Source organism: Argopecten irradians, chromosome 16 (assembly GCF_041381155.1).
Source record: "Argopecten irradians isolate NY chromosome 16, Ai_NY, whole genome shotgun sequence".
Lineage (NCBI taxonomy): Eukaryota > Metazoa > Mollusca > Bivalvia > Pectinida > Pectinidae > Argopecten > Argopecten irradians.
Window position 1 is genome coordinate 14345214 of NC_091149.1, and position 23498 is coordinate 14368711.

A 23498-nucleotide genomic window follows, 5' to 3' on the forward strand; every position below is an offset into this window, starting at 1 on the left:
GAGTTGTATAGTTTTGTATTATGGGTGAAATATTTGTATAAATTAGAATCAAGGTAGTAGATTTATACAAAGAAGACATATTTGTATATATCTGCATAAACGTGAAAGATTTGTATAATTTTGTATTAAGGTGAAAGATTTGTATACTTATTTATAATGGTAACAGATTTGTATAGTTTTGTATTTGTATCAAGGTGATAGACTTTTATAAAGGTGAAATATTTGTATAGATTTTTATATAATGTGTAAAGGTAAATAATGTCCAGTTATAAATATTGTTTTACCTGTTTTGCGCATGGCGCGATTCCGATAGCAATGTCAATTCCGGAATAGGAGGCTCCTAGTATGACCACTTTCTTGTTTGTAAACTTTTCCGGAACTCTATAGTTCTTGCTGTGGATGACGTCACCTTGGAATATTTCAACCCCGTCAATGTCAGGTACATATGGAGTATGTTGATGCCTTTATCAGAATTAGGGAAATAGTGGATTTAAAATCAGGAATAAATCTTTCTAACAACAATCAGTATTTTAACTGAACAGTTGATTGACAAAAAGTCCAAGAATGCGTTTAAAAAATCGACAAACATGATATATATTTCTATATTTCCTCTGTAAGCGTATAGATCAACACCGATTTAATTGCCAAACTACGTGTCGATATGCAGAAAAAGCTATATGTTAAGTCTCTGCGTTATCTCACACCTCAGATGGGGAAATCTCACATGATACCCAGTGCTAGACTTTTCTATCTCGTCCTATCTGTCTGGTACATTTATGTGATTTTTTGCGGAATTTTATCCCATTCATGTACCATTCCGCGCATGTGACGTCATACTTTCGATTCGGTGACGTCACATGCTTTCGATTCGGTGACGTCACATGCTTCAGATAATCAATATTACTAGAAATATGTGCATTCAGTCATTAACCATGCATTGTTTGTTGTGTTTTAATTATTTAAACAGTATGTTCCGATTGATCTTTTTTTTCTTTGATACAAACGAACCTTAGTTTTGCGCGGAATGACTGAATTCGAAGCGAAGATGAAGTGGTTAAACGGCGTTCAACCCGGAGGCCCAAGACGGGATAAGTTTGCACTATAACAAGTTAATAGATGATGTTTTTTATCTTAAGAGGTGCGAGAGAAAAAAAACAATTTAATCAATCAAATAAGATTTTGTAACATCCCAAACTCGGCTAACGCCTCGGTTGGGATTATGTTACAAAATTTCGCCTGAATTAACCCGATCTCGATCACTTAAATGTAAGAGATTTTATCAATCACATCCAAAGTCAACAGAAAAAAACACTCCACAAGTAATCACTACTAATCAAATGAAAAACGTGCAAGGAATGTAACTATTGTTAATCATTTTTTTTATTACAAAAAGGTCCGGGAAAACTGTTAATACTAATGGTGTAAAACTAAAACAAATATTTTTTCTTGTATGGAAAATAGGTATTCGATATATCAAAATGCGAACAATAACCCCAAGATATTATACTGAAGTAAATTCGCTTCTTACCCTGTGCAAACGATAACAGCATCAAATACTTCACGTTTGCAATCCTGGTTCCGAATGTCTCTATATGATACCGTCCATTCGGGAATCCTCTCGGCGCTATTACGTGTTATGTCTGTTACATACGTATGAGTCTAAAATTATAAAAGTGGAATTAAAACAAGAACATGGTAGTGTGAAGTCGTTTTTATATATTTATGATATGATGTTCGTCCTATCTGTCTCTCATTTGCTTCTTAAATGCTGTTTGTATTTCCAATGGCAGTTATCACCAATAATTCAAATTTGATTCTCCTAATACTTTTCTGAATTAAAAATGTGTCCTTGCAGTTCTATGACCGTGTTTAAAGTAAATAAGTGTTAAGTTGATTTCAGATTTTAGTATGTTAATGCTATCGTAAATGCAAATATATTTGTAAGTGTTTGACTTCGCGATTTCGTGACGTTTTTTTAGTGTCGGATCAGTAGTTCGTCATAACCTCGAACTTACATAGTGTCATGTACACTCACATTATTACGCTTTGAGAATTTTAGCGAAAAAAAAATATATTACCAAGCATGACATTAATTTGTCTCCATTTGAACTGACGACGAAATAATATATTCTCGTAACTTTCAATATTTGATAAAAAATAAATGAAATATTTACAATGACATATTTCCTGAGATCGTAGTGCGCGGTAAACCGTTTGATATAATCCAACACCTGATCTCGGTGCATATATGACGAATCTCTGTCTGGATCTGTGTTTGGAAAACCTGGTACCTCCATTAAAGGAGTGGGAAGGTTCGTACTAAAAAGAAAGCAAAATTACGGCTTGTTTGTTTGTTTTATTAAAATAATGTCCTATCAACAGCCAGGGTCATACCTTACCATATGAGTTGTCAGAGATTTTTGCACTGCTTTAATGATGTTATCATTGAGAATTATGAAAAGTTATCAAGAACCATATTCATCAATAATAAATAAAATCATAATAGCGTACAGGGATCGAAAATGATATAAGGGTTAAACACCACATATTTTTATCTATATATGAACTAACTGTACTTACATTAGGTCACGGTACATGTTTGAAAAAACTGGCATGCCATACTCATCCGTATGTGTATTTTCATTATACAGCCATACACCTCCTACGTCACTTCCTCTATCAAAGCATGTCGGGATGTACTTCCGGTCAGACGAGAGGAGATTCCTTAGTGTGGCGAGACCTGATATTCCAGCACCAATCACCGCCACGCGTTTTACCTTCTCTGACATTTGCTGCAAACCGAATTTGAAAAGTTGTGAATGTCTCCACTTAAAAGCATGTGAAAAATCACGTTGAAGTAATTTTTATTATGTAATAATAAAATAATTTTGATAATTATTGTGTAGAATATGTCACCAACATCAATATAGAGGTGGTGGTTTAACAAAAAAAATCTTCCGAGTGTGCTCCTTGGGATCGGGTATTATCAATCCCTTAACATTACTATGAAACAAATGCGTTCTCTCATATAGACCATAATTAACACATACCTAATATATTAGATACTTACTGCTGCTAATTAACTAAAACTCTCTCTTTGTCTCTTTATCCAATCGATGATATCAACACACACGCGACGAATACATAAAAACATCGAATTATTCAAGGACTTAAGAACGTAGTCATGCTTTCATTCTATGATACATTTGTACCTTGATAAATATCCCATTTCTTACCGTGGACAGTGATAACCTGTTAGCAAATTATTTTTTAATTACTTCCGTTTATATTTTGTACATGCTTTTGATGCTTTTTTTGTTATTTTGTGTGAAATATACAATATACAATGTTATAAGCTGACTTTAGTAACGGTTTCGCAGACATGCAGTTTTAATATGACAACATAGCTACGTTTGTTTGTTTGATTAAAGCAACGTCCTATCAACAGCCAGGGTCATGTATGCTCATGTAGTCCTGAGGCATGCAGATGAATTAATTACACACGAATTGTATATTTATACTGCGATGAATTTAAAAAAGAACAGAAATGCTCCTGAATTATACATCAGACATTGTTTGAAACTTTTGAGTTACTTGAATACACTATTTTTGTAAACGTGATCATGTAATACACCTGATGCTCTTAGCTGGTTGAAATGAATCAATATATACAGGAAGGAAAGTTTATCATAATATTTTGTTTTCTTTGTCTTCTTGTGTAATGCTATGTGTGTCTTGATTGCCGCCAGTTTACCTTAAAAATGACAATGTTTTGTCTAATTTAGAAATAGTCGTATAACCCAGACAGAGGAACAAAACATTGATAGTACTTCTTACCTACACGAAAGAAAACACGTACATTGGAAATAGATCGATTTCATATCTTACACTTATATCTATTGATTAGTTAGAAGTGTGAGTTTATATTTGTATAGACTGAAATAATTGCATGTCATGTGTTATGGCATCATACAAAAAGAACGCTTTCGTGGTGTTACATTAACGAATAACAGAAAGGAGAAACCAGCAGCTAAATTCAAAACACAATTTAATTATATATACAATATTATACAGAGATGGTTTACAATATCTAGAGTAATTGGTGGTGGTACAAGAGTAATACGATGATTTAAAGTGTTACTTATCTGTATGCGAATGTCCTGGTATAATCCTTGATCCTTCCAGGTTTCAAATTAACAATAATCACAAATCCACAAGGAAATTGAATGTCCACCGATGATTTGTAAAGTTCCAGGCAATATCAATAAATCCACACAAAGTGTTGTAATAATCCACAGATAAAGTCACAATAGCTCTCCCAATAGAATCTTATATGGCGCTGTACAATTCTTGATATGTCCTATTACAGGTCTCATTACAGTTCTGATTAGCCTTGGACAGCTGGAGTATAAATAGCTAAACCGTAATTCAAGAATATTGGAGAACCTTCTACTTCTAGAAATATCTAACCAAAAACAGTAAACAAGTAAACACACATAACTTTCTGGAAATAGATCATTCTAGATCTCTACTTAAAATCAACATGTTTACAAACATATTTGTTTATACATGATTAAATTCTAGAAAGTTCTATAACCTAAATCAATGATATGACCTTCATAGGATGTATTGATAAAAAAAGCTATAGGAGTTATCTCCCTTATCTCATAACTACATGTATTTAGTGTCATACATAACACACCCCTCCTTAAAGAAAAGAAAGTTTTCTTGAAAAGGAAACTTTCTTGACATATCAAGTAATATTTAAATCCTTGATAAAGCATCAGCTAGAATATTGTCTTTCCCTTTGATATGTTTGATGTCAAGATTGTACTCTTGCAAAGTCAAACTCCACCTGAGAATTCTTTGATTTTTGTTTTTCATTTTCCCAATGAATGTCAAAGGGTTGTGGTCGGTGAAGACCAACACAGGCACAACTGTAGTGCATAGATACACATCAAATTGGTTTAAGGCCAAAATCAATGCTAAACATTCTTTCTCAATGGTGGAATAATTTCTCTGGTGTTTGTCAAACTTTTTCGAGAAATAACAAATTGGATGGTCAATTTGTTCAGTACCTTCTTGCATCAAAACAGCACCAACACCTACATCACTGGCGTCAACAAACAGTTTAAACTGTTTATTAAAATCTGGAGCAGTCAGAACTGGTGAGTTTGATAGTATGGCTTTCAATTTCTCAAATGCAGACTTACATTCGTCTGACCAAACAAATTTGACATTTTTCTTTAACAAAGCAGTAAGTGGAGCTGCTATAACAGAGAAATTTTGACAAAAATTTTCTGTAGTATCCAGCCATACCAAGAAACCTCATCAGCTCTCTCTTGCCTCCAGGAGCTGGAAAATCTATAATTGATTCTACTTTGGCCTGAACAGGTTTAACCTGCCCCTGTCCTACAACATGGCCTAAAAATTCAACAGTTGCATGACAAAATTCACATTTCAATAAGTTTACAGTCAATTTCATGGTAGTGAGTCTTTCGAAGAATTCACGAATCCCGCGTAGATGGTCTTCCCACGTGTCGTGGTAGTTGATGACGTCATCAATGTATCCATCACAGCCTTTCAGGTCTGATATCACGCTGTTAAGAAGACGTTGAAATGTTGCCGGGGCATTCTTCATACCAAATGGCATAACTTTGTACTGGTACAAACCTTGCGAGGTTACAAATGCCGACACTTCTTTAGCTCTCTTTCTGTTAATGGCACCTGCCAATATCCTTTCAACAGGTCAAACTTGCTTACGTACTTGGCTTTGCCAACTTTGTCAATACACGAGTCAATCCTTGGAATTGGATAAGAGTCTGTTTTACTGACAGAGTTTACTTTTCTGAAGTCAGTACAGAACCGGTATGTCTTGTCTGGCTTTGGTACCAGAACACATGGAGAGCTCCATTCACTTTTGCTTGGTTCAATAATATCATTGTCCAACATGTATTGAATTTCTTTCTTTAAGTGTTCTTCTTTCAAAGGATTGACACGGTAAGGATGTTGCTTGACAGGTGGCGCATCGCCTACATCCACGTCGTGATAGATAGCATCTGTTTTGCCTGGTGTATCCGGAAACAAATGTTTATACTCAAGTATCAAATCTTTAAGTTCATTGCGTTCTTTTTCCGATAGATGACATAGTTTCTTGTCCAAGTTCGCGAGCACATCTGAATTCCGTAACTTAACACCACAGTCTAAACCTACATCTTGTACACCACCATCTAAGTCTAATTTACAAATATCAGCTGTACTTTCACTTTGTGATGGTACAGAGGCCAAAGTAGCAATAGGTTGAGAGGTCTTGCTCTCTTCTCTATCTACATATTCCTTAAGCATATTAACATGACATAATTGAGTTTTCTTGCGCCTCCCTGGAGTTTGTACAATGGTAGTTAACATCATCGACCTTTTCCTCAACAACATAAGGTCCAAAATATCTAGCTTGCAAAGGCTGACCCGGTATTGGTAATAGAGCCAAAATTTTGTCACCTGGATCAAAACTTCTTGCACGGGCATCTTTATCATACCATGTTTTCATTTTGGTTTGAGTAAGGGCCAAATTTTCTTTTGCCAATTCACATGCCCTTGTCAACCTTTGCTTAAAGTTACACACATAATCTAAGAGATTCACTTTAGAATCTTCGTCCAAAATTTTGTCTTTCAAAATTTTCAAAGGACCACGTACAGTATGTCGAAACACAAGTTCAAAGGGACTGAAGCCAAGAGATTCTTGTACAGATTCTCTAACGCCAAACAACAACATGTGTATACCTTCGTCCCAATCTCTTTTGTTTTCAAAACAATAAGATCTCATTATATTCTTCAATGTCTGATGAAAACGTTCTAAAGCACCCTGAGACTCTGGATGATAAGCACTAGACTTATACTGCTTGATCTGGAGCTGGTACATGACTTGTTGAAAAATATACAAATGACGTTTTAACATCATCGACCTTCTTCCTCAACAACATAAGGTCTCAAAATATCTAGCTGCAAAGGCTGACCCGGTATTGGTAATAGGAGCCAAAACTTTTGTGATCTAAAGTCCATCTTTACTTATGTCCAAACACAAGTTCAAAGGGACTGAAGCCAAGAGATTCTTGTACAGATTCTCTAACGCCAAACAACAACATGTGTATACCTTCGTCCCAATCTCTTTTGTTTTCAAAACAATAAGATCTCATCATATTCTTCAATGTCTGATGAAAACGTTCTAAAGCACCCTGAGACTCTGGATGATAAGCACTAGACTTATACTGCTTGATCTGGAGCTGGTACATGACTTGTTGAAAAAATACCAGACATGAAATTCGAACCTTGGTCCGATTGGACAGCTTTTGGAAGACCAACCAATGTAAAGAATTTAACCAAAGCCTTGACTATGTTAGGGGCTTTAATATTCCTGAGTGGAATGGCTTCAGGAAAGCGTGTGGAAGCACACATAATAGTTAAAAGATACTCATTCCCAGACTTAGTTTTGGGTAGAGGACCTACACAGTCTATAATGACTCTACTAAATGGTTCCTCAAATGCTGGAATGGGGTGCAAAGGTGCAACAGGGATTTTCTGATTAGGTTTCCCTACCACCTGACAAGTATGACAAGACCTACAAAAATCAGCCACATCCCGTTTCAACTTGGGCCAAAAGAAGTGATCTAAGATCCTGTTATAAGTCTTGGTCACACCTAGATGCCCTGCCATAGGTACGTCATGAGACAAACTTAGAATATCTTGCCTATACCTCGGTGGGACAACTATTTGATTGACAACCTTCCAGTCTTCCTCGGGAGACACATCAGGGGGGCGCCACTTGCGCATCATCACACCTGACTGACGGAAGTAACAAACCGGGACTTTCTCAGCCTCTTCCTCACTCAAAGCCCGATTACACAATAAGGAGATTTCAGGATCTTTCTCCTGTTCTACTATAAGCTCCTCTCTAGACAAAGATGATTTGCTCATCATGTCAGACAAAGAAGTACCCTTGTTAGGAACAACTCTATCACTATCAAAGTCTACAGGATTGCTCAAAAGATCACACTTGCTCCCGACATCCTCTATATCATGAGCCAAGAAAGTGTCACCTAACCCTGGACTATAATGATCCTCAACTACTGCAACATCAGAAACCTTCTTACTCATTGAACGAGTTACAGCACAAGAAGGGAAAATACCAGGAAATTCCTGTTGAATAGTCTCAGCATCATCTGTTTTATCTGGAATACTGGACACTAAGGGATCTACCCTAACTTTCTCTCCAGCCAAGTCATTGCCTAAAATGAGCGACACGCCCTCTATGGGAAGTTCCGGTCTAACACCAATGGTGACAGGCCCAGTAACCAAGTCTGACTTTAAATAAACAGAATGGAGAGGCACATTAACAAAACCTAACTCTACACCTTGAAGCAAAACACTACTAACACATGAGGTCTCCTCAGACAAAGGCACTACGCCATCTAATATTAAAGAATGAGAAGCCCCAGTATCTCGCAAAATCTTCACAGGTTTCAAGTTGGTAATATCACTAGTAAGTGAAACAAAACCTTCAGAAATGAAGGGAGAGTACTTCTCCAAGACACTATCAGACTCTGAGCTCTTAATCTCAACAGACCCTTTAGAATCTTCCACAATATCACTAAGTTTCTGACTAGGCTTTGACATAGCTAACACAGAAGGAACTGACTGTTTACGCCTTTGCTCCTTACGCTGAAGAGAAAAACATTCAGACATAATATGTCCTACTTTCTTGCAGTAATTACAAACAGGACCAGAAGGAGACCCCACACCTACCCTATCATCTGTTTTAGAAGCAGACTTAGTTTTTATCACCTAATTTAGGTTTGTCGTAGGAAGGGCCACTAAAGGTTGGGTTCCTAGGCTGACCAAATTTACTAGTACCTGTGGTACTGTTTTTGTCTTGAGAACTGTTTTTAACAAATGAGCCTTTGTGGGTGAGAGCGTAATCATCAGCCATTGTAGCTGCTTCACTAAGGGTTTCAACTTTTCTCTCATCTAAATGAGTTTTTATGTTTGTGTGGACACAACGTTTAAACTCCTCTATCAACAATAATTGCCTCAATTTACCGAAATCCTCATCAATTTCTTTAGAATCACACCACCTATTAAATAATTGTTCCCTTTTCTCTGGCAAATTCTACATGAGTTTTGTTCATCTCTCTTTCTCGAGTTTCGAAATTTCTGGCGGTAAGCCTCAGGAACTAACTCATAAACTTTCAAAATAGCTTTCTTGACTACTTGGTAATTTGAAATCTCATCTACAGATAAAGAAGAATAAATGTCTCTAGCTTTACCAATCAAGACACTTTGAAGAAGCATTGTAAGCTTATCTTCAGGCCATTTCATACTATCAGCTATTTTCTCAAAATGCAGAAAATACTTGTCAACTTCTTTCTCTTGAAAAGGAGGAACTAACCTAATGTTTCTACTGACATCAAAACCTCTGTTTCCTTGTAAACCCCTAAAAGTTGGATTACTTGAACTGTCTTGAGAAGCTAGTTCTAATTCTTTAATTCTAAGTTCTGTTTCAGCTTGAATTTTTTGCTTCTCTAGCTCTTACATCTGATCTCTCTCTTTTTCTTTTAATTTTTTCTCAATTTCTTTTTCTCTTAACTCCTTTTCTATTCTCTTTCTCTCATTTCTTTCTCTTTATCTATTTCCATTTGTCTTAGTTTTCATTTCATGTTCAAGTTCCATTTGTCTAATTTGAATTTCTGAACTGACTGTTTCCTCTATACTAATCTAATGCACTAGAGTCAAATTTAACTACGGCCCCTCTGTGGCAAATACGGCCTCTGTGGCAAATACGGCCTCTGTGGCAAATACGACCTCTGTGGCAAATACGACCTCTGTGGCAAATACGACCTCTGTGGCAAATACGACCTCTGTGGCAAATACGCCTCTGTGGCAAATACGACCTCTGTGGCAAATTACGGCCCCTGTGGCAAATACGACTCTGTGGCAAATACGACCTCTGTGGCACATACGGCCCCTGTGGCAAATACGGCCCCTGTGGCAAATACGACCCCTGTGGCAAATACGACCTCTGTGGCAAATACTACCTCAGTGATTAATACAATCTCTGTGGCAAATACCACCTCTGTGGCAAGTGTCACCTCTGTGGCAAATATCACCTCTGTGGTAAATACGGCCTCTTTGGCAAATACGACCACTGTGGCAAATACGACCTCTGTGGCAAATACGACCTCTGTGGCAAATACGGCCTCTGTGGCAAATACCACCTCTGTGGCAAATACGGCCCCTCTGGCGAATACGACCTCTGAGGCAAATTACGACCTCTGTGGCAAAAATACGACTTCTGTGACAAATACGACCTCTGTGGCAAATACGACCTCTTTGGCAAATACCACCTCTGTGGCAAATACGACCTCTGTGGCAAATACGACCTCTGTGGCAAATACGACCTCTATGGCAAATACGACCTCTGTGGCCAAAACGGCCCTGTGGGAAATACGAACTCTGTGGGCAAATACGACCTCTGTGGCAAATACAATCTCTGTGGCAAATACGACCTCTGTGGCAAATACGACCTCTGTGGCAAATATGGACCTCTGTGACAAATACGGCCCCTGTGGAAAATACGACCTCTGTGGCAAATACGACGTCTGTGGCAAATAAGACCTATGTGGCACAAATATGGCCCCTGTGGCAAATACGGCCCCTGTGGCAAATACGACCTCTGTGGCAAATACGACCCCTGTGGCAAATACGACCTCTGTGGCAAATACGGCCCCTGTGGCAAATACGACCTCTGTGGCAAATACGGCCCCTGTGGCAAATACGACCTCTGTGGCAAATACGACGGCCCCTGTGGCAAATACGACCTCTGTGGCAAATACGGCCCCTGTGGCAAATACGACCTCTGTGGCAAATACCACCTCTGTGGCAAATACGGCCCCTGTGGCAAATACGACCTCTGTGGCAAATACGACCTCTGTGGCAAATACTCTGTGGCAAATACGACCTCTGTGGCAAATACGACCTCTGTGGCAAATACGACCTCTGTGGCAAATACGCCTCTGTGGCAAATACGACCTCTGTGGCAAATACGACCTCTGTGGCAAATACGACCTCTGTGGCAAATACCACCTCTGTGGCAAATACGACCTCTGTGGCAAATACGACCTCTGTGGCAAATACGACCTCTGTGGCAAATACGGCCTCTGTTGCAAATATCACCTCTGTGGCAAATACGACCTCTATGGCAAATACGACCTCTGTGGCAAAAACGGCCCCTGTGGCAAATACGAACTCTGTGGCAAATACGACCTCTGTGGCAAATACGACCTCTGTGGCAAATACGACCTCTGTGGCAAATACGACCTCTGTGGCAAATACGGCCTCTGTGGCAAATACGACCTCTGTGGCAAATACGACCTCTGTGGCAAATACGACCTCTGTGGCAAATACGACCTCTGTGGCATATACGACATTTGTAACAAAAACGACCCTGTGGCAAATACGACCTCTGTAACAAATACGACCCCTGTGGAAAATACGACCTCTGTGGCAAATACGACCTCTGTGGCAAATATGACCGCTGTGGCAAATACGACCTCTGTGACAAATACACCTCGTGGCAAATACGGCTTCTGTGGCAAATACGGCTTCTGTGGCAAATACAGCTTCTGTGGCAAGTACTACCTCAGTGATTAATACCATCTCTGTGGCAAATACCACCTCTGTGGCAAATGTCACCTCTGTGGCAAATATCACCTCTGTGGCAAATACCACCTCTGTGGCAAATACCACCTCTGTGGCAAATACACCTCTGTGGCAAATACGAACTCTGTGGCAAATACGCCCTGTGGCAAATACGAACTCTGTGGCAAATACGACCTCTGTAACAAAATACGATCCCTGTGGCAAATACGACCTCTGTAACAAAAACGACCCTCTGGCGAATACGAACTCTGTGGCAATTACGACCTTTGTGGCAAATACGACCTCTGTGGCAAATACGACCTCTGTGGCAAATACGACCTCTGTGGCAAATACGACCTCTGTGGCAAATACGACCTCTGTGGCAAATACGGCCTCTGTGGCAAATACGACCTCTGTGGCAAATACGACCTCTGTGGCAAATACGACCTCTGTGGCAAATACGAACTCTGTGGCAAATACGACATTTGTAACAAAAACGATCTCCTGTGGCAAATACGACCTCTAACAAATACGACCTTGGCAAATACGACCTCTGTGGCAAATACGACCTCTGTGGCAAATACGGCCTCTGTGGCAAATACCACCTCTGTGGCAAATACGACCTCTATGGCAAATACGACCTCTGTGTGGCAAATACAAACTCTGTGGCAAATACGACCTCTGTGGCAAATACAATCTCTGTGGCAAATACGACCTCTGTGGCAAATACGGCCCCTGTGGCAAATATGAACTCTGTGGCAAATACGACCTCTGTGGCAAATACGAACTCTGAGGCATATACGACATTTGTAACAAAAACGATCCCCGTGGCAAATACGACCTCTGTAACAAAAACGACCCCTGTGGCAAATACGACCTCTGTGGCAAATACGACCTCTCTGGCAAATATGACCGCTGTGGCAAATACGACCTCCGTGACAACTACGGCCTCCGTGACAACTACGGCTTCGTGTGGCAACTACAGCTTCTGTGGCAAACCTCTGTATATCACCTCTGTGGCAAATAACCTGGCAAACCACCTCTTGGCAAATACGATTACGAACTTGTGGCAATACGGCCCTCTGGCGATACGACTCTGTTAGACCTTTTAACAAAAACGATCCCTGTGGCAATACGACCTCTGTAACAAAAAACGACCCCTGTGGCAAATACGATCAATACGCACTCTGGTCGACCTCCGTGACAACTACGGCTTCTGTGGCAACTACAGCTTCTGTGGCAATTTTGTTGCAAACGATACTAATTTGTTTTATTACAGTGAGTAATATTTTGTACAGATTTTATTACAGGACAATTTCAATTTCTAGGGTTTCTCGAAACATTTACATTTCTCATTTGTTTCACCGTATGTTGTATCTCATCACTCATTCATATTTTTTATTTACATGTTTTTACTAGCCTTTCGCCATGGAATTATTGAAAATATATTAAATCTATATATTTTGATTAATAGAATATAACAAGGGTCTGTCAAGTGGACAGGGTATTTTCACTCGAATGCAAGATTTCGGGTAGGCCAACACGTAGCCTGCCTATTGTTAATAGTCATAATCTTTAACAAGCGATGGATATCGCCGTTCGCCTGATCAATGTTTAATAGTTTTTTCTTCACACTGTTCAAACCTATAGTGAAATTAAACTTTAAGATGAATTTGCATAGCGCCGTCATAACAGGGACATTATAAATTGTTAACATTGATACCGTCGTCGAAAATGGTCATCACATGTACTGATGTCTTCATTTCTTGTCTAGCGCGTACGGAATAGCTTCTTCATACCCTGGTTAAAGACAGAGTTATCAATTTGCATGACACCTCGAAAAAGCCCTGTCAGGTATTGGAGAAATGGTTGATAGATAGAATATGTGTATGTTCTCCATCTTAGGAGTATCGAGATATATTGTCATGGATGTCCGAGAGTACGCATTTCAAATATGTGAAAATGTTCGGAAACTATATAGCGTAATAATAGGAAAACACCTATGTCGCAATTAACTGTTTCGATCTTGTTCAATTATCTGATTTAGGTTTTTACACATTATAGTTAATGTTCAATGTTATCGTATTTAGAGACATACTTTAAGGTTATTTCTGCTCCAATTTCTCCTGCATATTTAGAGTACAGAAGACACGAGTCACTAATTCTAAAAAAAACATAAATATATTCTAAAATTGCAGACTGCACCGACGATGGAGGGATCGAAATTATAAACAATAAGGGCGACTTATCAAATGTTGTAGTCAAATACCCGTCTGAAAAGAAATGTGCCAATCCAACCCGACTTCAAGACGGATCTATCAGACTCTCAAACTGCACCAAAGTGAGTGAGTAGAACGAGAGTAATCTACAATAAACTTTAAGCCGGAAGTTAATATTGCAATAGTGTTTAAATGTTTCGTTTTGGCTACTGAAATGTAGTGTCGTTAACTTTGTTGTGTATTTTTATGATAGAAATTGTTAACAAATAGTAGTCGACCGAGACATCTTTCCATCCGATTGTTTACGTATTTCTGATATAAATTTAAACAATTGCTCGAAACCTTGAACTGTAGGAACTGCGACATTTGAAGCTTTGTACTCCTCTTTGATCTCTGAAATTGTAATGAGCCCCTTACAAACGATGTTATAGATAACATAAAATACGCAGCTAACTCTAAAGTATTGTGTAAGTTATGCTTATTATGGAGTGGAGGGGAAAATCAATCTGATTAATATAAAGATCCTTATAACCACTCCTTCAAACGTAGTGACAATAAGTATGTATATGTTGATCAGATTGCAGGGAAAACACTACACATGTACGTTTGAATTTGCTCTTAATATTTCCTTACTTTCCGTTGTAATGATAGCGATTATTATAATACCAAGAGAGAATAACGTACTATTGGAATAATTCTCAAACACAAAACACATTTGGTTAATGTCTTTTTCAGTCAAGAGATGCCATTACTGGTCATATTCATCTGGATACTTTGATAATCTTAAAGTTATATGTGCCGTATTTTTCAATCTCACGAATCAAGATTAGCTTTTAATATAGTATTCATCACCAATAATTACCAACTTTTTGAAAATTACAGTGCTTTCAATGCATAGGTTTTAATTTTACATGAACAAATAAGAGCTGAACATGATTTTTGGCAGTACATTTTCATTACACATTTTTACAATGTTTTTAGTAATGATAAAGTGCCTTCTGCAGGTATGTTTTCATTTAAACATATTTAAGGCATAAAAACAACAATTTTTCAGTACAAAATTTCTGTGTTATAACTAACGTTTATAAGTCATCTGAAGCTATTTGAATGGTTTTACAGCTTTATTCATCAAGCTTTATGGTTTTTGATAAATTCATGATGACAAAATAGCATGTCAAAATTATCGCCCAGTTACGGCACATATAACTTTAACTAAAACATGCATACCTGAGCTTGTATAACTATACAGTATAATTTAATTATGATTTAAACCTGAAATCGCATTTAAGATTAGATATATTAGAAATAATTTTCTATCATTTCGCTGATGACTTATAAATACAAGACATAATCGAACGACGTGAACCTTTTTTTCAGAATTCAACGGTTGATATCATACTTGAGGCGAGCAATGAGACAGGCATCATTGGAGGTCGACACTCCAAAACTTTCAAAATCAAGTGTGAGACTGTCAACATAAAACCCTACTATCTAAATGCATCAGTGAACGAAAACATTGGGTAAATATCATTGTCGGCAATAGCCATTTGTTGACTGATATAATATGTGCTGTATTGAAACAGTGGACCAACGTGTGTGAATCGACCTCTAACAACAGTTGCGTCCCGGTTTAAATATAGGACACATTGGCCGAAAACTTAGACCGTCTTCTATTTTTTTCTAATTAAAAAACTTATTTTGACTAATTCAATAAAGTTCCAAAATACATTGAACACATGATGGATTTGTGTGCTTGTGAAACGTCTATTATACTATCAAAGTAATGATGAAAAAAAGGCTTTTTATTATGTTTCTCTCAAGAGACGAATGGCGAGTTATACTGAATTACTGGATATCAGTCGCTGTAAGCGCTCAACAAATCAATATATACCGGTCCGCATTACTCGGAGGCAAACAATTCAAATGTAGATTTTTGACCCTATGGTGTGCAGAAAATACAAAATAAAGTTGAAACAGTTTTTTTTTGGTTGAATTCATATATGTTTTATCTTGTAGAGTCAAATATTTAAGATGCTAAAACTCGAGACTTTTATTTCATGTTCTAATAATTCAGATTTAACTTGGTTTGTATCAAGCTATATCAACCGAGTGAACTGTTTATTTCGTGAATTCAACAAAACAAATAGAAAAATACAAAGGTTAAGTTTAGCGAATAACGTTTGTAGTGATTCAGACCTTAGAAAATGCATTTAATTTGTATTGTTAGATTAAAGTTGAAAACATTTTTTTTAAATAATATATTGATAAAAAACCAATTTCAGAGAATATGAATTTGAATGTTCCTAACGCTTTTGACAAATATTTTACGGATTTTACCTGTCTTGTTAGAATGACTTCGTCAGAGTAAAATGAAATTGCATCTGTTGATAAGAGATATTGACTGAATTTCATCTACTGCAAAATTAGGGCTTCTCGTGACTTGAGTTACTATTAAAAGACAAAAAGAAGTGTTTGGTAATCAAAACAGGTGTTATATTATAATCTATATCTTCAGCGGCCAATCCAATCCCCCGGTCGTAGCTATGGCAACTACACCAACCCCTACTCCAGTCTCTAAACTATCAATGGTAATTATGGACGCCACCAACGCTAGTGTAACTGAAGCAGATATCGGTCAGAAGTTGACTATTGCCATAAAGATACCAGGTAAATTATTAAACTAATGTATGATAACAAATATGAAATTAAGTAATAAAAGTGCGTGACTTTGCCTATTTAAGAATAGTTTAATTGTTGTATTCAGTGAATCATTTACGATATATCTCATTCATCTGTCAGCCACAATTATAGCCTCAAAATACCAAAAAACGAGACAGGAGCTTTATGGTGCAATCTTTATCATTACGTTAGACGCTCATTTAATTAATCCAACTTGTATATTTTTACAGTCTACAAAAATAACGATGTCACTTTTTGTAAGGATTAAATGATGTGTGGATATGCAAATTTCAAGCAAAAATATTGCCATGCTTTCAAATTTCAATATTGCCATGCTTTCAAAATTCAAGATAGCTACCATAAACGAATTCACATATATTGTATATTATAGGCAAAACATCAATCAAGCCAACGAAATGTAAGGCGAGTGGAAATGGCAAAGATGTTACACTATGGACGGAGTCAAGGTAATGATAAATATTATAAAATTTAATATATTCTTGACTGATTTTACTGAACACATATCTCCTTTATATCATATAACGTAACAGATTGTCTACTCATGTCAAATGCGAATGCGTCATAAAGTAAAACAAATTATTATACCTTACTTTCATTTAGAATGTTCTGATAGGAGCAAGGGAAAAAAATCAGGGAAATACCCCCTTGGAAGCTCCGCACGTGACGGGAAGTTGACGTCATCTGCAACGTCAACAAACAATGGCAACGTTGTTGCTTTTTTGTAGCAAAACGAATTAAGTAACGTTGTTGTTGGGAAATATCTTCATGGTTTCTTTTAACAGAGATTCTTTTCTTTTAATTTTGTTCGGTATAATAAAATAATAATGTCCCTATGTGTCGGGATACATCTAGAATAGTCTCCCTGGAAAGATTTTTTTTCCCTCGGGCTTCGCCCTCGAGAAAATAACTCTTTCCAGGGAGACAATTCTAGATGTATCCCTCCACAGAGGGCCATAATTGTATAATATTATAAATAAACCTTTAAATATGCTCCACCGCCGACAGAACATAAACAGTACTCATCATTTGAACAGTAACTGATGTTAAATCGTGTATACATCAGTCTAATTAACACAAAAATTAATATGAAATTATTTATTTTGCTTTTGGTGCATGCGCAATTAGAAGCTCACACGTTTCAATGGTGGTAAAAGTGTAAAGTAGGTAACGTTTTCAACTGAAGAAAAATTCTACTTTGTCTGCTCCTGTTTTTGATAGAGAAAATACCATTTATCAGCGGAAGAGCATCTTTAAAAGAGCGTAGAAGGTTACCTTAGTAATGACCATCAATCACCGTATTGCTTCGTATGGCTTGTATGAACGGATAAATATGCACGATACAACATAAACTTTTATCCACAATCTAAGGTCAATTGTTTCTAAAAACAGAAAAAAAAGTCAAAGAAACCTATTTTGATATCATGCTTACAGAGCCAAAACCTATGTTAATGTAATACCAGATACAACATGCTATAGAGTTCATATGTATATATAATTTGTTTAAATTGTAATACTTGTTGTGCATTTCTATAATGACTGAATAATTGAATGACACAGCAAGTATTTAATATATTTCGCTTGTGTCACTGTTACGGAGTCGTCTTCATATTAGGCCAACAAGCCAATAACTTAAGGCGAAATAGCAATGATGTTCTGTTCCAAAACATATCCACTTTAAAGCTCGTTTGGTATACATGAGTGATATGACTTATGTTACACTCCCATCAGTGCAATTCATGAAACCCGTCGCAACGCTTTTGTGTTATCAGTTGTGCTAAAAAAACTGGTTGGTTAAGGATTCTCAAGTTACAAATGCCACACAGCAAAGGACAGCTACCATTTTTTCCATAGTTTCAACCATCTTTTATGCATTATGAGTTGTTTGAAGCAGTTTAAGGGATATTTCGAAATAAGTCATGTGCAATGTTATATGTGACAATTGGAATAAAGCAGTAATCGAATATGTTGTTTAATTAGGTTCTCTAATATTGAACTATCAAGTTATAAATTGAAGCATGTTGAGCCCGATCTGTGTAAAAAGTGTATTATTTGACTACATAATTATATAATTGTAATCAGGAAACAATTCTGCTGACATTTACAATTCGAATATATGGCATTCTACAAAGTACATTTTCAATTATGTTTTCTATTATTATTGAATATTTTACAATCCCATTATTACCAGATGCAGTGCAGATGTATATCCATCTGATCGGTCTTTAAAACAAGTGTATTTTGTACTTTTTGTGGTGATGACTATTTATTTTACTTTACAGCTGTCAGCATAACACAGAAGTATTCGGAGAGAAATGGCAAAACAATGGCAGTGTAATTTCAAACACGATGTACGGTTTCCGGCTTGTAGGGCAGTCCAAATCAATCACGATCACGTGCACGGTGCGTGTGTGCCCAAATGGGTATAAAGGAAAGAAATGCGATTTGGTATGTACATGTAATACTGGACCTTTACTTATCAATCATGTGTTTCTAATTATTTAAATAAAAGAAATTTCATTAATCATTCCGTGACAATAAACATGATGCCGCATTCTAAAGGATCAAGGTCTTCTTCCAAAACCTCAATAAAAGAAAAGTAACAAGCGCGTCAATGCGTAATGCCACGTTAATTGCAAACTATAACTATCTTGTGTCGTGATTTACATTCAGTACCTCATGAAAACAATAGGAAATAACGTGAACACTTGACGTCATGATATGATCTGGAACGTGATAGAACATCTTAGCATATGATGTACGTGTAAGCAAGCTCAATGCTGTTTTATTCTTTGACATTTTCATTGATTAAATGAATAAAATATATCATAATAAATGCTTAAGTATGCCTACTGTATTTTGCACGATAAACATTTAATTCGCATATTATAACATAATATACTACATCTTTTTCATATAAATAGACTTGCGCATCAAAGAGGAAGAGGACTAATCGTCTGTCTGATGACGTAACCATGGAGCAGGCCTCAGCATCCCTGGCTATTACAGATTCTCCGATAACTAGTGGTGCTGAGCGTAAGTAAACACTCTTCGGTGACGACGAAGATAACATTTAATCTCTGGTTGACAAATATTACTGATGTACTTGTATACATTTATCGACATTAGATTGACTCAAGCATCTTTTATCAATACAGCAATTTCGTCTTTGCCGAGACTTGATAAGTTCATAATTATCAGAACAATACCGATAGTGTTATTACATGTAACATTTGCCATGCGTTCCACTTGCGGATTCGTACCAGTTGCACTAAAGTGATACGGCACCGCCAAATGGAACGCGTTTGGATTTTTCCATGATGGCGGCACCCATATGAAAGATACGCTTCGAATGTATTTTCGGTGTTAACAATGAAATGGATATAAAAATAATACCTAAATAGTTTCAGGACACATTGAAATAAACGATCCATATAATTGTATCGAATATAAATATGCTCTGCCTTGTTTTCAACAAAGAAAACATTCCGGTGACAAATGAAGAATCTCGGGTCCGCCATCTTGGATACAAGTGGTACGCTTCTGAAAACGAACCACTTGTACCGGTTCGGTTCGGCTGGTACAACGCGTTCCATTACAGATACAGCGGGTTCGTACCAGTTGTATCTGCAAATGGAACGCACGGTTGATGATCTTGTTAATCTGACATTCTCTAAAAAATAACCGTTAATACTTTAGAGTTTCATTTTACTTAGTACATGGTATACCCCATTTGCCATTTTATTTGAAAGAAGATTATTTCTATTTGAAATTAAATTCTCAATCAATATAATGTGTTTATTTTTTAATAAGTATTTGTTTATTGCAGGTGTAAGATTTAAAATGGGGAATACCATCACCTTCGTAGCTGCAGCTGTTCTTGTGTTGGTGAATGCAAAATTCACACAGTGAACTGTTCTGCTATACCAAATCAAAATCGTGATGCTGAACTAAGATTATTTTTCATATAAACATGATAGTCATAACCATTATATACTGACTACGTTATTATACATAAATTGTATCAATTTTTCAAGTTTTATAAATCAAATTAAATCTGATGATCGTTCTTATTGTTCACTTATTAGCATGTTCTCATATGAATAAAATTTACATAAAATATTGATTTATTATTGTTTTAAATATAGTATGATAAGTTTTATTTTGAATTCATAAAATATGCTATTTGGCCAGTGCCAGACGTACAGCTACTCGTGTATGTACATGTATACGGTGGTCAGTTTTCAATTATAACTATCTACACACATGTTGGTCATATCATAATCCGTGATTAGCCTTGTGTAACACGGAATTGATACATTGTGTGGGCTGTTGGGGTAGCAGATATCAGGTGTTATATATCATGGCCAAATATTGATGTGTAAACCTACCTACTCTCTTGTTACATATACTAACCAATATAAATAAATCTGACCAGTGCTATATCAGGGTGACAGCTAGAGAGAGAGGGGGAGCTAGACTGGAGCACACACCTTGTTTGATTTTCTAATTTTACTTCAAGTTAAAGATATAAAAAAAATAATTAATTGCATCCCGAAAAAATTCAATGGCACTTTATCCTATATGGAATGAAGTACTAATTGTGCATGCACCAAAGGCAGAATAAATTATTTTATATTATGTTTTTGTTATTTAGATATATTAATACACGATAAAACACCGATAAGTGTTCAAATGATGAACATTAATATGCTCTGTCGAATGTTGATCATCTTTTAGAAGTACATTTTTTCACGTTTTAATTATGAAATTCTATATATAGTTTTTATTTATGCAATCGACAATATTTTTGTCGTTGTTCACGGTTTGGTTTCGTTTGTTTAAATAGGTCATCGTATCCAAAAGGTCAGGATGACTCAGAGTACTCGTATAAGATAATATTATGTAGTGTGATGTGATAAAGGACTAGCAAGTTTGTTTAAAATGAATGACCTTGATATTCACTCAAGGTTACAGGGGTCAAAATGGCTAAATTCTTGAAACGACTTCTTGCGAATAACTAGGTGGCCTATAAAGGGCCACCTAGTGTTTTGAAACGAATGACATTGGCCTTCAGTCAAGTACATGGATATGTATAATACATATGTTGGTGTCCCTATGACCTAGTTATGTACAATACATTATTATGTAGGTGTCGCTATGATCTGGATATGTATAATTAACCTAGTTATGTACAGCATACATATAAAAATAAAACAAAAATAGGAAGAATAAACTGATAATTAATACATATGTATCATATTCTTCTAGGAAACATTACTTGGTTTTTATATTATATCAATCAAATAAACGAAAATTGTCTGTCTACAGAGTACTTGTGTTGCCAACTGATCATAAAGGATAGAATAGGTTTAAGTCAGCTTAGATGGTTGTGAAATAATTTATGTCACAAATTAAAGATTTTGTTTTTCTTTCTCAACATATATATAATATTTGCATTTGACTAATGCTCAGTTTTATGTTAAAATAACCAATAATTTACATAACAAACTTTGATGTTTTGAAATCATATTATACACCATTTGGTTTTATATTTGAAATTATCCCAAAACATTACCGCCCGCTAATATTATATCAATTACCAGTAAATCAAGTAATGTCTTGATACATACAACAGTTAACAGGGCGTTGCAATCGTACACATCATCATATTACATCTTACATCAAACAACAAGACAATTAATCAAGGTAACTCTCCAAACCAAATGTGTTCCAAAACGATTGATATGCAGTGGTGAAAAGCTGCAAAATAATTATGGTTAACATTTAAACAGACTGGTAAACTAGTTGGGCGACACCTGAAGGAGTGTCGCGGATGAAATGAAGAGAAGAGAAAGGGAAGATAACTCTTGTTGTTACCCTTAAACGGGACCAATTCCATTAGGTTATGAACGAGAGGCCGATGGGCCTTAACGGTCATCTGACTATTGGCACAATACAACACATCAAAGAATAAAGTAGTGGCACACAGTTAAGGCAATCCAAAAAGAAATAATTTATTAGAAGAAGTCCAGGTCCTGATATATTTAATGAATTAGACCATGAATGAAGGTCCCTTGATCCCCACCATGCTGCAAATCCAATTTCCAGTCTCAAGGTAGTCATTCATGTTACAGGCTCAATATCAGGTCTCTATAGGCCATTAAGTTATTCACACGAAGTCCTTAAAAGATTTTAGCCTATTTGACCTGAATGAAGGTCAAGATAATTTATTTGAACAAACCTGATAGCCCTTCATCCAAGCATGCCACAGACCCAATATGAGTACCCTGGGCCTTTTGGTTCTTGAGAAGAAGTCGTTTAAAGATTTTAGCCGTTTTGACCCCTGTGACCTTGAGTGAAGGTGAAGGTCCTTCATTTGAACAAACTTGGTAGCCATTCATTCTAGCATGCCACAGACCCAATATCAGATCTCTAGGCCTCTTAGTTATTCACAAGAGGTCGTTTAAAGATTTTACCCTATTTGACCCCTGTGACCTTGAATGAAGGTCACTGTCTTTCATTTGAACAAAGTTGGTAGCCATTCATATCAGCATGTCACAGGCCCAATATCAGGTCTCTAGGCTACTTACTTATTCACATGAAGTCGTTTAAAGATTTTAGCCTATTTGACCCCTGTGACCTTGAATGAAAGTCAACGTCATCTGTTTGAACAAATTTGGTAGCCATTCATTCTAGCATGCCACAGACCCAATATCAGATCTCTAGGCCTATTAGTTATTCACAAGAGGTCGTTTAAAGATTTTACCCTATTTGACCCCTGTGACCTTGAATGAAGGTCATTGGCCTTCATTTGAATAAAGTTGGTAGCCATTCATATCAGCATGTCACAGGCCCAATATCAGGTCTCTAGGCTACTTACTTATTCAC

General features: G+C 36.7%; 2 protein-coding genes across 4 annotated transcripts in view; one reads left to right on the forward strand and one right to left on the reverse strand.

The window, feature by feature from the left end:
* Positions 1-23498, reverse strand: part of LOC138310463 (senecionine N-oxygenase-like) — a 54487-nt gene that overhangs the window by 14962 nt on the left and 16027 nt on the right. For all 3 annotated transcript variants that reach the window (XM_069251692.1, XM_069251691.1, XM_069251693.1), the window contains exons 2-5: positions 2581-2792; positions 2175-2319; positions 1529-1659; positions 285-462 (exon numbers count right to left, since the gene is read on the reverse strand). In XM_069251692.1, the coding sequence (XP_069107793.1) occupies positions 285-462; positions 1529-1659; positions 2175-2319; positions 2581-2792 (666 nt within the window). The remainder of the gene's footprint in view (positions 1-284; positions 463-1528; positions 1660-2174; positions 2320-2580; positions 2793-23498) is intronic.
* Positions 13883-20729, forward strand: LOC138310973 (uncharacterized; the record flags this gene model as incomplete). Its single annotated transcript, XM_069252348.1, has 7 exons — positions 13883-14032; positions 15288-15430; positions 16426-16577; positions 16981-17056; positions 18890-19055; positions 19532-19643; positions 20437-20729. Coding segments are annotated over 7 exons (882 nt in total), but the record flags the coding sequence as incomplete, so codon positions are not given.